This window comes from Micrasema longulum, unplaced genomic scaffold (assembly GCF_059751315.1).
Source record: "Micrasema longulum isolate JH-2025_06_02 unplaced genomic scaffold, ASM5975131v1 h1tg000624l, whole genome shotgun sequence".
Classification (NCBI taxonomy): Eukaryota; Metazoa; Arthropoda; class Insecta; order Trichoptera; family Brachycentridae; genus Micrasema; species Micrasema longulum.
In genome coordinates this window covers 566,531-584,261 of record NW_028277820.1, presented here as the reverse complement: position 1 = coordinate 584,261, position 17,731 = coordinate 566,531, and the positions used below count along the sequence as shown (strand labels likewise).

Here is a 17,731-nt window from a genome sequence, read left to right as displayed (position 1 = left end):
TACAATACAAAATTTAAAAATATAGATTATACAAACATCACTCTGTCAATTTGCCATGTAATAAACACCAAACAGCAACCTCGTATCTTCTTCTCTGTCAATCTTTAACTGGGGTAGGAACTCTAACCCTCAATAACCTAATTCCTACACTACTAATAATTAGCAAAAAATATTTTTTTTTTGCTGGACAGTATTTCATAGACCTTCATTACTGTAAAAATGTAAAAAAATGTGATTTTTCCCTATTGTGGTTTAAAGCCTTTGACCGGAACACGGTCGCTATGATAAATATTTTCTTGAATATTTTTGCATCATTTCAGTATCCCGTCACTCCCTGCTGGAGCGGAGCCCTGCGTCCCCCCGCGCCTCCCGCAAGCCCCTGGGGTCGGCCTCCACCACGGGAAGCTCCGACAGTTCCAGCATGTCCATGGACACCCACAACTCTCCTCCCCTGCCGAGCCCGTTACCCCAAGACGCGCAGGTTGGGTCATTATAGTATATTCACATTATTAACTATATTTTGAGTACAGGTAAACCTCGTTTTGCGCCGGTTCGATTTACGCCGGTTGGCGCCGCCTTGGGATTCCCCGGTTCGGCCGACACCAGGCGACAGTAGGCGCCGCGATTCTAATAGTCGACACACTTTTACACTTTGTTTTATTCTATTAGCGTGTACACGAGCAGCCTATTGTGTGTGTGAAATTATTTCCTACTTAGTTTTCGTTTTATTTTTAAGAAAAATAAAAAGGTATGAATTTTTTTTATTATTTAAATTAAAAGAATAATAAAATATTTACAGTTTATGCTATTATTCTGCCAGAAAGGAAGTAACAATCTAAGCAAATGAAATTAGATGCTTTTTTCCGAAAATTGTGAGAATTTAATTTAGTACCGACGTACTGGTAAGATAGTATTTATCATAAAAAATTCATTATTTATATCAGGAGATTATTATTTATTTTGTAAACGAATTTGAACAGTATTTACTAAATACATTTATAATTTATTTGGAATATTTATAGTATATGTATTAAATAAACATGTTAGATTATTCCATTATATTTGTGTTTATTTTACGCCAATTTTTTTTACGCCGGTGTCTCTCGGAACAAAACCCCGGCGTAAAACGACGTTTACCTGTATGTCCAAATGCTTGTAGTCATGCTGGATTAGTTAATCAGCTCTTAAATGAATTATTATTAAAACATAAAAACCTGCATTACCATTATTTTTATTTTAAAAACATCACATATTAAACCATATTTTATAGTGTTAAAATTAAATCTATCATTAATACAAAAAAACTTTTTTCCATTAGCCATAATAGGGAAATATCACATACTGCGAATACCGAAAAAAAATGTGAAATGTATTTGGAAAAATTAATTGTTTTTTCAAAATCAATGTGGACATTGTGAAGAAATATTTTCATACATAAGTTTAGAAAGAAATTATTTTAAAAATTGTCCCTTGAAAAACGCGACATGTTTGGAATTGATAAATGTGATGTCAAGATTCGTGACGATGTTTTATAAAAATTTAAACATAAATATTTTTTGGAACCAAACAAAGTTTAAAGTTAACATGGATCGTGGCGTATAAGAGGCGTGGCCAATGCAATGGCCGTTTTCGCGGGAATTTAAAATTATAAATCTTAAAATATTTTTTATGCTACCAATAAGTAGTAAAAAAATTGTTCTTGCTCAACAATATTTCATAGAACTATTTCCCTATTTGAGCATACGTCTCACTTCTGTATTAAACTCACTCTTATTAATATTTAATTTGGTAATGTATCCAAAATAAAACAAGTTTATTGGATTGTAATTCTACTTTATTTTTTATAAAATATACAAAGGGTATATTGTGACGCGTTTCGTCTTGTTAGGACATTACCAAATTAAATATGGAATTCTACCAATCGTCTGCATACTCAATAAATAACTTATTAATATTGTTTGGTAACATGTTTCATATTTTAGTTAAACTGTATTGCGGTGTTCATTTGCCATATTCGTTACAATATCTAGGAACAGCTAGCCCTTCCATATTAGGCAACCAGGGATAGTATTCTGGATCTTCTCTACCCCTACAGAGTGATTAATTTGAAGAATTGTATTCTTTTAAAGTGACAAGACTTTGTTTTACATAATGGCCACACCGATGATTAAATGCTAAAAATATGAACACGTGAAATCAAACATGATGATTTTCATTTATAACATTATTGCGACATTAAGCATTACATTAAACGCTTAATTTGGTTGAATTGACCAAACAATATATCAGTGTGGCCATTACACAAAGCAAGGTATCGTCGCATTAAAAAATAAAAATCCCCAAATTATTCACTCTTTAGGGGATAGAGAAGATTTAGAATACCACCCCTGCGGTGCTATTCTAAACCGCTCTCGCGGCCGTAGAAAACACTTTATTTCGTGTATTTTGTATGTAAATACGCGAGATAAATGGTTTTTCTACGGCCGCGAGAGCGTTTGGAATATCAACCCAGTAGCTCACTCACAAATAACTATCGACATGCTAATAAGCGACGTGATAACAATTTTTCACCATGGTTGTTTATCGTATTCGCAATCACAATGGAACATCCGTGAACACCTTATATTAAATGTCAAAATATTTACGTTTTGCGACGTATAATCCTGCTGCGCAATCACATATTTGAATTTCACCGGTGTAAATATTAAAAAGTATTCCAAAACTGCTTTTTTCATACATTTATTTATGATTTATCATGCTATTTATTGCATTTAGCCGGCGGTTGGTAAGCCAAATGTCAAGAAAAGTAGTCGCCATAGTAATTGTAATTTAATTTTCACTTTTTTGTTCAAGATACTCCTTACTATTTTGCATATGCAATATATTGAATATTTTTTATAGTAAACGCCGATTTTTCGCCAGTGAACTGTATTTATTTACGAGGAAAACAAAAAACAAATCGACACGGGCGTTGACTTAGAGATTACACACGCCTTGATTTATGACTGCGATAACTCAAGCATGTTCGTTAATGTTCATTGTGATCTCTCAAATGCTTAGCATGTTTTAAAGCACGTCGATAGTTATTTGTGATTGAGCTATTTGTGGTGCCATTTTGAATCACTCTCGCGGCACGAGAAAACATTTTTTTTCGTATATTTTAAATGTAAATACAAAAGATTATACGGCCGCGTGAGCGTTTGGAATACCGGCTCTGGTGTTATAATCATGTCATCATTTGTGTTTATACTCGGAGTGCGACGCATGCTGACAAATTAAGTTGTACCAAAGTAGAGCCCTTACTGATAATTTGTTTGCAGATTTTATTATTTATAATATACTATTTAATAATATAATATGAATTACAGAGTGTTTTCTTTATATAATTATGTGTTTAAAAAATGTACAAACTGGCTTCAAATTCACGAACATTTTGCCATTTTTTTAGGTACGCATTATATTTGAGATTGTTCATGGTAATTTTATGTATTACCTTTGTCATTTCCTTTTTACATGTTTAATTTTCAGCCAATTCAGCAGACTGCATCTATCGCTCTGGTCTGCAGCACAATGCGAAGACAGATCATCTCGCGAGCGTTCTACGGCTGGTTGGCGTACTGCCGTCACCTTTCCACGGTCAGAACTCACCTCTCTGGGCTCGTCAACACCAACATTGTCCCTTCCGGTAAGATGGCAGATAGGTCACTTAGCAATCGAAGATTTGAATTGCATGTATGGCATTGTTGGTTAAATTTTATCATACGTTTTAATCCTTGAATTGTTTTACGAATGGAAATTGCAACATTGTATTGAAACTACGAACACAGTATCTTTTATTGTAAAACATTTTAATACAAATATTCAATGATTTCACTTTGAGTTTATTTTTTCTGCAAAGGAGATACAATGAGGAAGTTTAGGCTATAGGTTATTGGATATAAAAAAAAATAATCTTACGCGCGGTAAAAATGAGAGCATTAAATTGTACAGCGAAATAGGGAAATATCACTTTTTAAAAACATTTTTAAAGTAATAAAGGTCTAAAAAATACTATCTCATGAAAACAATTTTTTTTTGCTAATTATTATTAGCATAAAAATAATTTTTAATTTTTAATTCCCGTAAAAACGGTCATTCAATTGGCCACGCCCCTAATACGTCACGATTCATGTTTATTTGTTCCTGGCCATTAAATTTTGTTTGGAACATTATCACGAATCTTGATGTCACAACGACCAAGGCCAAACATGTCGCGTTTTTCTTGCGACATATTTTTATTAAATTTATTTTTGAGTTTTTTTGTATTTTTGTATGAAAACATTTCTCCACAAAATCCATATTGATTTTGAAAATAAAATTAATTACTCTAAATCCATTTAATTTCATATATTAATCGGTATTCGTAGTATGTGATATTTCTCTATTGTACAGCGACGTCACTAGTTCTTCCGAATCAACTAATGATATGAGAGTTGTGATCGGTTTCCGGTTTCCGATAAGTCAACTGACGAATCAGTAGAACTTATCGAGAAGGGGAAGAGAACTGTTTTTTAATTTTGGCGTTGTTTTATAGTTTATTAACAAATATAAAACCACTGAACTTCTTATTTGTACAAATTTTGAAAGGCCTAATTAAAAATAAATTTACATAGTTACGTTATTAAGTTATGTTGAGGATTAAATTCATCGAAACAAACTATGTTTTTTTAAATTTATTATTAAAAATAAAATTATTAAAAATATTATTATTAAAGATATAAAAAAAACACATATTTACACACGAAGGAACATCATCACTGATTGATATTTTTATGTATTTCTTTGGATATCTGTCATCGGTTTAATTCTCTGTATTTTTTGTTTAGAATATTTTTAATCCGTGTTACTGTTGATATTCCTAATACATAAATCCAAACTATTTTGAAAATTTGATTATAAAATGTTTATATCAACAGATGGCGCCTCCGGCGGTCTAACCAAACAGCGGTGGGAAGAACTGACGGACGAAACGGGAACAATAAACAACGGTTTGGAGGTGTATCGCCTCACATATTACGGAGGAGTGGAACACGAGATTAGGAAAGATGTTTGGCCATACCTTCTAGGATACTATAAGTGAGAACTCATTGTGTACATTTTAATAGTTTTTAGTACATGAACTAAGTTGTTAATTATCTAATTACTTAAAGAAATTCGAGGATGATTGTGCCACTCGCCAGATAGATGCTTGAATTTGCGAGTTTTGCTGGTTCGCGGACTTTTGAGTTGCAATTGCGTTATCTTCATATACTTTGCCACCGAACCCCAATACAAATGAATAATAAGGATAGATAAATGACAGATATGCTAAAATATTTCAATACAACAAATTATGCTACTCTAACAGTATTGCACAGAAAGACAAGAGCATCGTTCTGCAGTACATTAGCACCGTCTCTACTACCGAGATATTTATTTATACTTTTACAATTATGTATTATTTATTTTTAAACAAAATAATGTTCCCTCACTGAACAAAAAAGGAACGCGGTCTGTAAAGAGACCGCAGGGCGCAGTCAACGCCTAGATTAGTCAGTCCAGCTCAACGCAGTCACACAGTTCCAGCATGTGGTTGTGAAAGCAACCTCGTCAGCACTCATGGTGCGAGCCAAAATCGACAAAAAATTCAAGAATAGCTTTGTCATTACCATTACCTGAATAACTAGCATCATCAGTGCCTACTTCGCACTAAGATACAAGTATCATACAATGAAGCAAAAAATCTTCTCCAGTTTATCAAGAGAACAACTTCATGTATTGTGAGATCACCTCACTGGAAGGCGGATACTGTGGGGTTCATAATCCATAATTGATGAACATTTCACCTAAAATAGAGCAACGACCAATGAAGCAGTAGCATCGTTTTCTATAGAATCCAGTGCAACAAATTATGCAACTCTAATAGTATTGCATAGAAAGACGAGAGCATCGTTCTGCAGTACATTACCACCGTCCCTACTACCGAGATATGAACAACAAAGGAAGGCGGTCTGTAAAGAAACTGCAGGGCGCAGTCAACGCCCAGTTCAGTCAGTCCAGCTCAACGCAGTCACACAATTCCAGCATGTAGTTCAAGTGCAGTCTCTTCAACCCATTTTCACCGTAACACTCACGCTACACAATTCTCTATTTATTCACAATGTAATAAATACGCATTAAAAGGCAACCTCGTGTCTTCACTCAATCTTAAACTGGAGTAGGAACTCCGCCAACCCCCAACAACCATAATCCTACAAATGCAATTACCTACATTATAATGTGATTCTTTTAACTTTGAAGATCGAACTTCTCTCGCGTCAGGCTCTATTAGATGTCTTGTGGTCAACTAGGCACTTGTCGTTTTCTTAATTATTGATGCATGCGATAACATGACGCAGTTGATGGTGTAACTTATTGATAAATAAAGTGACTTATTAGCGATCGTGCTGAGAATACCAAGAGCACATGAAGATTCGATGACAGTCCAGGTGTTATTGGGCCAGAGATAAAAAAATTGTACCCACAGTAGCATAATCGCAACATTTACACTAGGGCTCAGTTGGTAGCGATACATTTAGTGTAGCAAACTAGTAAAAATCTAATAAACATATTAAATGTGGCGCAATCAAAAGACGTTTAAACGGTAACATAAAAATCCCCAATAATTAGAGTAAAGGGAAGCTATTCTCTCTGAACTCTCTTTTAGTAATATGAAAGATATCGATATCCGAAGAGATACGGTTGAGTAAGGGCATTGCTCTTCCTACTGGAATTATCATTGGTATCAATCGTAAAAAATACGTAAGCAAATATGTAGTTCTTCTTTTCTCCAAACTTGTAGCCAAGCATTCCCAGTATGAATTCTGACGGGTACAACCGTGGATAGTATTATATGACTATGCTTGACATATCCTTGACATGTGACATTTCTCCATGGATAATCAGAATGACGACTATAGCAGTCGATTTTATTTTAGCTCAAAACCCAATTTTTTGCATATTTTCTTCAAGCCATCAATCGGATGTGGAATATTTAAAAAAACAAGAACGTTGTGATATGTGTCCGCAAACGTGTTAAGCAAATATTTTGATTCGAACTCTCCTGTGATTGAACCCGGTACCTTGAGCATAGTAGGCGAATGCACCAACCATCATACTAAGAGCAAAATGTTTTAGTACCATATCCTGGATTAAACTAACGACTTTGTTAAAAGTGTTTGTTCATGTTTCAATAATTGTAACTTTTCAAATTAGGTTCGGTTCCTCGGCCGAGGAAAGGAGGGAACAGGATCTCACAGACAGGCGGCGCTACGAGACCACCATGTCAGAGTGGCTGGCTGTGGAGGCCATCGTCAGGCAGAGGGACCGCGAGGCCACTGCGGCTTCCATCGCCCGGCTGGCTGAACCCAAGGCCAACGTTGAAAACAATCACGAGGTATTATTTACTCCTTTACTCTTGGATATACTATCAAACTAAGCCAAAAAATGTTTTGAAAAATATTTTTATGTATTGTATTATCAGCGTTATGATTTTTTAAAATTTTGTAATTTTGAAATTACTCCGCCCATGACATCACAAGTTCTTTTCGGTGAGTTGGCTTCCCATAAACCGGAAGTGAATTAAAACCGTTATTCAAAACTTTCACTAATTGATGCGTAAGAAATTGTGACGTAGTTCAATTTAAATCATTTTGATTCATTTTTACATACATTTAAAAAAAATCTCGCTATACAATTAAATGCTTCAAAATTTCCCTTTGCACTGAACTTCTTCATTGAAACAACGGATCCCGAGACAGCAGCAAATTTCTACTTAAATTTTGTATTGTTTTGTTTTAAGGGGTCTGAAGATAATTGCAGCTTCATATCAGACGACGACAACCCTCCTGTCATGTCCCCAGACCAGAGCGATCTCCAGGACACATCGCACTTAGAAAAATGCGAAGAAGAACACTCTTCCCAGTTCAACGACTCCTCGACCGCCAAGAAAACGGCCACACTGGTCTTAGAACCATCCTTGGACGAAAATGTGGAAATGCCAGAGGACACTAACTGCGAATTAGCTCATCAGAACTCGCAAGAAGACATGGACATTGACGAGTCTCAGAATGAAGATGGGTGTTCCAGAGACAATTTATCGGAACAGAACCATTCCGAGATTAGGAAAATAGCCGAAAGCATGGCCAGGATAAACGGACATGTTAATGGAGGAATTAAGGATGATATGATACTAGAAAATGGAGAAGACGACTTTGGGAAAGATATTGCAGTGACAGTCCAGAATCACACGAGTGTTATTGTCACAAACCCCTCTGTTGACATTGTTTCTAATGTTTCACCCGTAGGATTCACAAATGGTTTGTAATATTTTTTCTTTCGTATGTATGTGGTTTTAATGTCATCAATGGTCAATTCATTCAAATCTTTAGTAAAATTTGATGGACCATTCTTAATATTGTTTTATTGACATATTTTCGTAAAAAATGTTTTTGGTTGTATTACAGTGGCCTTTTGCCATTTCCAACTTTCTAGTCCTATTTAAAACTCTCAACTCAATCTTTGATGCGCCTGAACTACTGAGCTCAATAAAATTAAATATCTCAACTAGAAACCTCAGACAAAACTTACTCTTTCATACCGAAAACCATAGAACTAACTATGGTTTTCATTCTTCTATGCCCAGAATTCTTAGGTCGGCCAACAAACATACCAGTCTTGATTTCTTTGATAACACGTTGTTTTCTTTCAAACGATCATTGAATCAAATTCAATTGTCACCTCTCTCCCTCTTCCATTCCCACAAAGTCTACTATATACCTTTGTGTCTTTCTACTTTTCTTTATAATAATTTTCTATGTATAAATATGTCCTTAAAAATGCCCATTGGGGGCATGTATAAATAAATAAATAAGTTCTGCTAATTCTTCAGTTGATTTACCGTTAACCGGAAATTAATAATTAATGGTTTATAATTCTTATTGACTTCATCCTTAGAAAGTCGATTCCACTAGATCGAGGATTATCCATCTCCCCCTCCCAAAAACTCTGCGACCTAGAGTATGCCGATGATGCGGTTAAATTGACGATTCAGTTTTAGGTCTTCAGGACACTATAGATAAGCTAAAATATATTCAGTCACAGTTTACTTTAAAATATGATGCTGTATAAAATTTAATTTTTATTAAATTAATTAAAATAAAATGACACAATAATCACCTGTCCGCTTGCTCCATAGAAAACATGAGCCCTTGCAAGTCACCTCTCGGAGCATTGGAAGAGGAACACAACTCGGTGTGCACATCACTGGATACTCTGGATTGTCCGACTGCGTCTCAAGAGCCCAAGGAAGGTCCCCGCTCCAACTGTGTGTCTCCGGCCAGCTCTAATGGAGGAGTATACAGTGTGAGTGAAAGAGACTCTCTGATGCGTGATTATTCTCTACACGTGTCTCTTCAGAATCACTTTTTAGTCAGTAATTTAAAACATGCAACTAAACTATAGGTTGCGTTGGGTTGGGTTAGGCCAGTGGCCGGCAAACGCAGCTCTTTAGCCTCTCGAGTGCGGCTCACACAGCGCAAGCGATGTACACTTTTCGTTTGATTTTTTTCGTCTAAGGATCCTACTGAAGAACTTTTAGGTTTACTGCCTTTTGAATAATTGAGGGTATTGTAAATACTGTCATTAAATGCACCTATAAACATCATATTTAATTAGATAAAATTCTTTAGATTTCAACAGATAGGCCTCAAATTATGGCCAGAGTGAGAAAAAGTTTTGTTTTTATTTTGAAACCACACGTTTACCATTGCATCATTCTTCAAGAAGCGATTTGTTAGCAGGCTTTTACAGAAGAAATTTGCAATGTCATGGAATTCGTGCTCAAGATCGTCAACACAATTGAGGCTTTTTATCATCACCAATTTAAATAATTTAAAGTTGAAATAGAGAGTGAAATTAAAATTTAGACTAAACTTAGGTATCTGGGATCTCAATAAGGACTAAGTATTGAACTTATTATTTTTTTTATAATTTAAAGATAATAAATTGAACATGAAAGTAGCCGAAGTCAAATTTAAATTTTTCGATTACGAAAAAAAATACAAGCATTTTAAATTACGTACATTTTCGTGACATTTTTCTTAATTTCTAGTTAAAATTATGCCTTCGGATTGCCGATAAGGATTAACGATTAGGACAGGTCTGAAGGTCATAAAAAAGTCAATAAGGTAGTGTTTTAAATTGAATATTACAACCAAATTTTTCTTATTTTATCAAAGAAAAAGAATACAATTCTATGAAAAAAGGTTTCAACTAAAGTATTTCAATAAATTTAATTTTTTCAAGTATTACCGAAGGCATAATTTTTACTGGAAATAAAGGAAAAGGTCACAAAAATGTGTGTAGTTTGAAATGCTTGTATTTTTTTTCGAAATCAAAAAATGGAAATATGACTTCGGCCACTTTCATGTTCAATTTATTATATTTAAATTATTTCAATACATTTTGGTTCAATACTTAGTCTTTATTGAGATCCCAGATACCTAAGTTTAGTCTAAATTTGAAATGGCGTAATCTGCTGGTCTAAAAGTAATTATATTTTAGTTACATAAAACTTTTAAGTATATTTTTTAACAGAAATACCTTAAAAAATATTGTTTTTATTCAATTCATGTTTTTTTATTTTTTCGTTATTGCGCGATTAAAAATAAACATTCGTTTTAAAATGGCAAAATCGTATGATTTCGTAATTTTGCGTTCGTTTTATCAGACTACAGCCAGTGAGCTCGCATATTAAAACATATTTTTTTTACAGATTGAATTACTGGAGAATTTCGGTCTCAACTTACACAGGATAGACAAGGATGTCCAGAGGTGTGACAGGAACTACTGGTACTTCACCGGAGACAATCTCGACAAGTTGAGGAATGTCATGAGCACGTCAGTATTTTAAAATCTTTATTCTTCACTTTTAGTTATCCTTTGATATATTCTTATTTGAATAAGAAGCGCCTCAATGGTGCATTTCAATTCAATTGTCTTCATTACTCTCGCAATTCACAACCAAATGCTGTATTTTATTCAACAGCGCACAGCGCACTAAATTCGGCGAACGTGCATTTGTGGTCGCAGGCCCTACGGCATGGAATGCTCTCCCAGCAGAAATCCGAAACTGTGAGAGTAAAGTGATGTTTCGGAAGAAACTTAAAACCCACTTGTTCTCTAAATCATTTGAATAAATTCTTAGCATGTGGTGACAAAGTAAATTATTTTTCTTAAATTAAAAAGTTAAAATTAAATTTATATCTTTAAATAATCACTTTGTAAAGCGCCCTTAAGGTATTATATTACGAAAATGGCGCTATATAAGTTATCCATGGTAATAATTATTATTATTAACATGTAATAAATACACATCGAACATCAAAATAATTTCTTCTGCCATCTCCAACTGGTGTAGGAGTTCCCTTAACAATGACTAATATTTTTGTTTAAAACTTCATACATGATAACATCTGCATCAACAGGTATGTCTGGGAACACTTGGACTCCGGTTACATGCAGGGCATGTGTGACCTCGCTGCGCCGCTGCTGGTACTCCTAGATGATGAGGCGTCGGCCTACTCCGCCTTCTGCTGCCTCATGGGCCGAATGCTGGACAACTTCCCTGCTGGAGGAGCGATGGACGCACACTTTGCCAACATGAGGTAAGACATGCCCACAGTAAAGCCTATTTTTTAACAAATTAAATAATTCATCGTTATAATTAATATCCAGTAATCCAATTCGCAGAGCACTGCATTGGTAAACCATTATCTGTTACATAAAGGTAAGGTGATAAGACTTACGCTTCAGGTGCCAGTCCAGAGACAGTGAAATATTGTAGATTGAACAACCTTTAACTTTGTGTAAAGACTTATCAATTGTGTAAAAATTAAATTAAAAATGTCATTTTCTTTAACAAAATCTTACACAAAACTTTACCACACGTCTTTTCATAATTGAAAGCATATTGTGATGATAAAATTATATAAAAACCAAAAAAAATGTCTGAAAGGTGACTTTTGAAACTGGGTCTAATATGACCCACCTCCTTCACCCCCTTTTTTTTTTAGCCAATGGGCAAGAGTTAAATACTTCACGTCCACCCTGCCAGGAATGGATCCCAGGACCTCAAGAATGGTAGGCGATTGCGCCAACCACTACAAAACAAGGTGGAATTATCTCCACTCAATTTCCTTTTTTAGAATTTTTACCTGGGTTGAAAATATTCATCGTCCTAGAGTTATGTGGTCATTATGACACACAAAACTGTATTCTTCATTTACCTGGACACAATTTTGACTTTTTAATCATATTATTTTATTTTTTATTTTTATTAACTTATGTGTGGCTGTGATGTCACACTATAGTCCTTAAAATATAGCTTGATTAGAGTGACAGCTGTCAAACTAATTTCATTAGTGATGGGAAATTAGTGATCACTGATCAAATCGATTTTATCAGTTATTTCAAGCAATCATGAAACTCTGCTTCCTAAAATTGATATAAAAAACGAAAAAACAAGCCTATTATAGTGTGTTTAACACAATTGTTCACCAAAGAATGAGACATTTATACTTTTTCCATGAACAACATCAAACGAATATTTTTTTTATTCCATCAATTTACATTGATCAATTTGTCCCATCTCTAATGTTATATTTGTGAAATATTGAAAAGGTTTTCTGATTTTTTTTACATTACTTTCAGATCCCTGATACAAATCTTAGATTGTGAGATGTACGAGCTGATGCACGCTCACGGTGACTACACACACTTCTATTTCTGCTACCGCTGGTTCCTACTGGACTTCAAGAGGGAACTCCTGTATCAGGATGTAAGGACTTTATTATTCTGATGAAAATCACACGCGACAGTAAAGAAATCTTTTAAATTTATTAAGATTGAAAGGGCATAATATCGGCTGTAAAAAGAGTAAATAACTGATCCGCCATAAAGTAAACTTTGCACGAGAGTCAATTAAAAACAAAATTGGAAACGTGCTTTTCCTCAAAGAGAGAATAAAATATCAAGGCTTTACTGACAGGATGCATTAAGGCATTAAAACAAGTTCCGAGATACCTTTTTTATTCTTTTAACGCATTGTTTCTCCCACATTTTTCTTTTATTTTAATTTTTTTAAAGCTTTGAAAGAGTAATCTTTATTGTAAGCATAGAATAAAATTTTTGATAAACATCTTGCACCTATATTCAAAAATATTTTCAATAAATGAAGACTGTCGATTTAATGTCAGTATAGCCTCGATATATTTAAAATATTTTGAAATATAGGTTCAAGATGTTGATTTCCAAGATTAAGCTATGCCTGGAATAAAGATTACTCTTTTAAAGCTTTAAAATAAAAGAAAATTGTGGGAGAAAAAATGCGTGGAAAGAATAAAAAAAGCTTTAAATGCGATTATACCGCTTGTTTCAATAAATTATATTTTATAAACATAAAAGGCAAATCTGTCTTTTACAAACATTTATATATATACAAACATTTATATATATATATATATATATATTTAAAACATGAATTTCCTTATAACCAAGACTTATTTTAAAAAATTAAACTAAAAATTATTCAACATTTATATTCAAAAAAATAACCTAAAAATAATACAGCATATTCAGTAGAAAGTTTAAATAATAAAACATTCTACAGTAAAACAACAAGAAAATCATAAGTACTGTTTCACACAGCTAGGCAAAGTGAACAAAAAACTGTTTATATATGTATATTATGAAATGCATGAATAAATAAATATAATTACCATTTACCATCTTTGAAAAAGTTCAAAAGGTTTGTTCTATAAGAATAATACTCTAGACTAAATATATCAGATACGTGGGAATAACTATACAGACAGTATTCATGTTATGAATACGTTATTCCTGTTATTTTTAAATAAGTTTTTTTAAAAATAAATCAAATGGTTTTTTTAAATTACATCATTACTTTGAACAAAAATGGGGAGTGGCGTTTTATGGAAATGATTTTTATAACACTTTCTAAAATGAGGTTCGATGCTATGAAAAATTGTTTTCATACACGTGGCAAACATAAAACCATTTAATTGTACGGCTATAAAAAATAATAAAAATGAATGCTTTGTAATGTCAAGGTTTATGCGACCACGTATTTGCAATAGCAAATAAATTATGGCATCGTTATGCTGATGTGGAAACCATTATGATTGTAACCGGCAACAGATTTCTGGTTTCCGGGATAGACATGTTTTATTTATTTATTATTTTTTTCTGGAAAAAAACAACAGTTTTTACATATATTGCATACAGAAAATAAGAATACATATGAACGGAAATTCTGAAAACAGTCAATAAACATTTTCCACAGTGGTGTAAGATATTGATTAAGTACATTATCGGTGTCAAAATAAAAGCAATTAACAATTGTTAGGCACTTAGAAGTTGCAAATAAAATAAAAATACATATATTTATTTACAGTTAAAAAAATAAAGTTAATAGAAACAAGATAAATTTAAATTTAAAGAATAAGAAATGAAAAAAGTTGTATAAAAATAATGAAAAAGGTACAAAAATATAATAATAAACATACGAATACATACATAATTACTGACATCGTAAAACTAAACGGGTGTACTGTCTATAAGGATTTTTCTATATTTCATATAAGAGAGATGAAAAATGTCTGCGTGACCGGAGAGAACAGTATTATAAAAATGACATGCTTTAAAGAAAAAGTCGTTTTTCCTTGAGTTAGTCCTAGGTACTGGCAAATTAAATGTAGTAAGGAGTCTTGTTCTGTTGGGTACAAGGTATTCTAAAAAACTTGTAAGTAAAGGGCAGTCTACGACGTTGTTTACTAGTTTAAACAGGAATATTTGATATGCAATCACTCTTCTATACTCCAGCGTTTGAAATGAATTTGGTGTACAGTGAAATTAATATTTTATTAAATTAATGAATCTCTTCTGTATCCTTTCTAGGTTTTTTATATATATTTTATATTGGGGACTCCATATAATTGAAGCATATTCTAATTGTTTTTCTACGTTTAGAGTTTTTGGGGTACAAATGATTACTGTACGGGGTTCAACATTTAAATGTTAGAAACGAAAACCAACTGTTTGTTTTTCCGGTACGATATTGTAAAACGATATCGTAGAATGCCCGCAAGTCAACGGTTTGTAAAAGAAATGTCAGCTAAACCTATGTTTTCTTGGCTTCTTGTCAGTTATGTTTCACCGTTTAGATGTGTGTTTTGATCACCCACCGACAACCGAGTGTCGCGGACAGTGTAATTTCGATGTTTCGGTGTGGGATTAAAAAATTGCAATTCCTTAAAAATCAAAACTATGATAATACATTTTTTTTTAGCTTTTTTTACAATATATATTTATAGTTATTATTTAAAAAAATAAACTACTGAGCGTCCTCATTCTATATTCATTATAAAGTCGAATGTTAGTTATAAGTTGGAGTTAACTTTATGCAGGTATTCTCAGCGTGGGAGATGATCTGGGCAGCACGGCACATCTCCTCCTCACACATGGTGCTTTTCCTTGCTCTTGCCCTCCTGGAGTCCTATAGAGACATCATACTCTCCAACAGTATGGACTTCACAGACATAATCAAGTTCTTTAATGGTAAGGATTTTAAAAATAGCAATACATCACAAATAATCATTGTCACATCTAAATGCAATGTAAATCTGTAAGGGTATATAAATTAATTTCAAATAAAAAAAAGTTAAAAGAAAGGAACATAGATTATGTAATGTATTTACTAATGAGATGACAGACGAGAGATGTTTAACCACGCACATCTTTAAAAAACATGCAAAAAAGTTGAAGAGATGTACTTGATTACTTCAGCTAAATTGCTAGTAAAATATGTATCTTAAAATCAGGCCATGCTTATGTATGTGTGATTTTTTTTTCTTATCATTTCACCTTATTTTTTATTATACCCATTGAAAACCTATGAATTTATAAAAAGAAAATTTCATTTGATATAAAAAATTCATTTTTAAAATCTTATTTTCTTCCTCCTCTCTTCCTCTCCTTTTACATACTTTTTCCTTTTGAAGACTCGTGTTGATTTCTAAAAAAAAAATTTAATAGAGAAATACTTGAGTTCTTATTATTTACTCAAATATTTAAATTTTTTGGACCATTTCCTAAAAGTCGTAAATAACTTGTGCTGGAAGAATGGAAATCGAGTTGTGGTAGAGTGGGATTTGAACCTTGAACCTTTGGCCCATGAGTCCACAATACTACCACGGGACCACAACCCGGTTCAAATGATTTATTGTTCAAAATATTGTTATTTATTCATATACATACTGAAACATAAAAGCTTATTTTGTGAACAGCTAATTATACCTCTTGCGAAAAGTATTTATTTGCCAAGGTTGATTTAAGTGTACCGTTTACCTTGTTCTCGGCACTTATCCTCGTTTTGACATCTTTCTCAGTCTTTACATGCTTAGTAAACATATTTTCCAGATACACAATTCTTCAATCTGATTCAGAATATCTCCGTTCACAATGATCTTACATTTAGTCATACTTTCATAGTTAGGCATAAGTAACATACTCGTATATTAAAAAAATATATACATTAGCTTATTTTCATATGTATATTTACTATAAAGGCGGGTTTTATTACCTTAAAGCAATTTTATGCCACCTACCCAAACAATTCTATTTCCAAAAATAATAAAAACATGGACATATTTTAAATTAACATTGTTGCTTATTGACTTTTTTTATTACAGAAATGGCGGAACGCCACAACGCTCCAGCTGTGTTATCCCTCGCAAGAGACTTGGTATTACAATTACAGACACTGATAGAAAATAAATAAACTATTAAAAATAAGTCCTCTGCTGAAATTTACATGTTGTGCAAATAATTACATCGTAATTAATCTGTCACACTCTTTGAAGACGTCTTACTAATAATGATGACAATGAATAAATGCACGCCATATTTGTTATAAGTCACAACACGTCCAGTACCTACCAATGAATCAATCACAAAACCATTTTTTATGTCACCAACGCTGATATAATGATAAATTGTTCCATGAAAGGGAACCGTGAAGTTGAAAGTAGCTTGAAGCAGATAATAGTAACAAAGTAGCAGGTAAATGTGCTGTAAAACTATGTGCGATGTGTGGGCGAATGTCAAGATTTGTACAGAATGTAGGGCCGAGATTAGCAATACTGGCAAAATTAAGAAAAATATACTATATTGTTGGTTTGAGCACGTAGAACAAATAGATAATGAAAGAATTTATGAAAAGGCTGATGGTGCTAAGATGATACCGCTTTGGAAAAAAAAAACAGGGCGTGTTAAGGTTTAACAAATACAGGTAAACGTCGTTTTGCGCCGGTTCGATTTACGCCGGTTTACAATTACGCCGGTTGGTGCGTGCGTGGGATTCCCCGGTCCGACATCAGACGACACTACTGTCGTCTACGCGCCGCGATTCTAATAGCAGACACATTTTTACACGTTGTTTTATTATATTACCGTGTACGCGAGCAGCCTATTGTGTGTGTGAAATTGTTTCGGAGTTAGTTTTCGTTTTGTTTTTAGGAAAAATAAAAAGGTATAGTAATATATCTTTTTTGATTATTATTTAAATTAAAATAATATTAAAATATTTATAGTTTAT

The 17,731-nt window shown here is 33.3% G+C and overlaps 1 protein-coding gene across 1 annotated transcript in view; it reads left to right on the top strand.

Moving 5' to 3' along the window:
• The window catches only part of LOC148280058 (small G protein signaling modulator 2-like), a 64,716-nt gene extending 47,800 nt beyond the window's left edge, over positions 1-16,916 (top strand). Inside the window, exons 10-20 of the mRNA XM_088228989.1 lie at positions 321-481; positions 3,529-3,685; positions 4,956-5,115; positions 7,273-7,453; positions 7,859-8,375; positions 9,254-9,420; positions 10,832-10,956; positions 11,544-11,723; positions 12,769-12,895; positions 15,543-15,693; positions 16,827-16,916. Of these exons, the coding sequence (XP_088085115.1) occupies positions 321-481; positions 3,529-3,685; positions 4,956-5,115; positions 7,273-7,453; positions 7,859-8,375; positions 9,254-9,420; positions 10,832-10,956; positions 11,544-11,723; positions 12,769-12,895; positions 15,543-15,693; positions 16,827-16,915 (2,015 nt within the window). The 3' untranslated portion in view covers position 16,916. The remainder of the gene's footprint in view (positions 1-320; positions 482-3,528; positions 3,686-4,955; positions 5,116-7,272; positions 7,454-7,858; positions 8,376-9,253; positions 9,421-10,831; positions 10,957-11,543; positions 11,724-12,768; positions 12,896-15,542; positions 15,694-16,826) is intronic.
• The last annotated feature ends 815 nt before the right edge of the window (positions 16,917-17,731 follow it).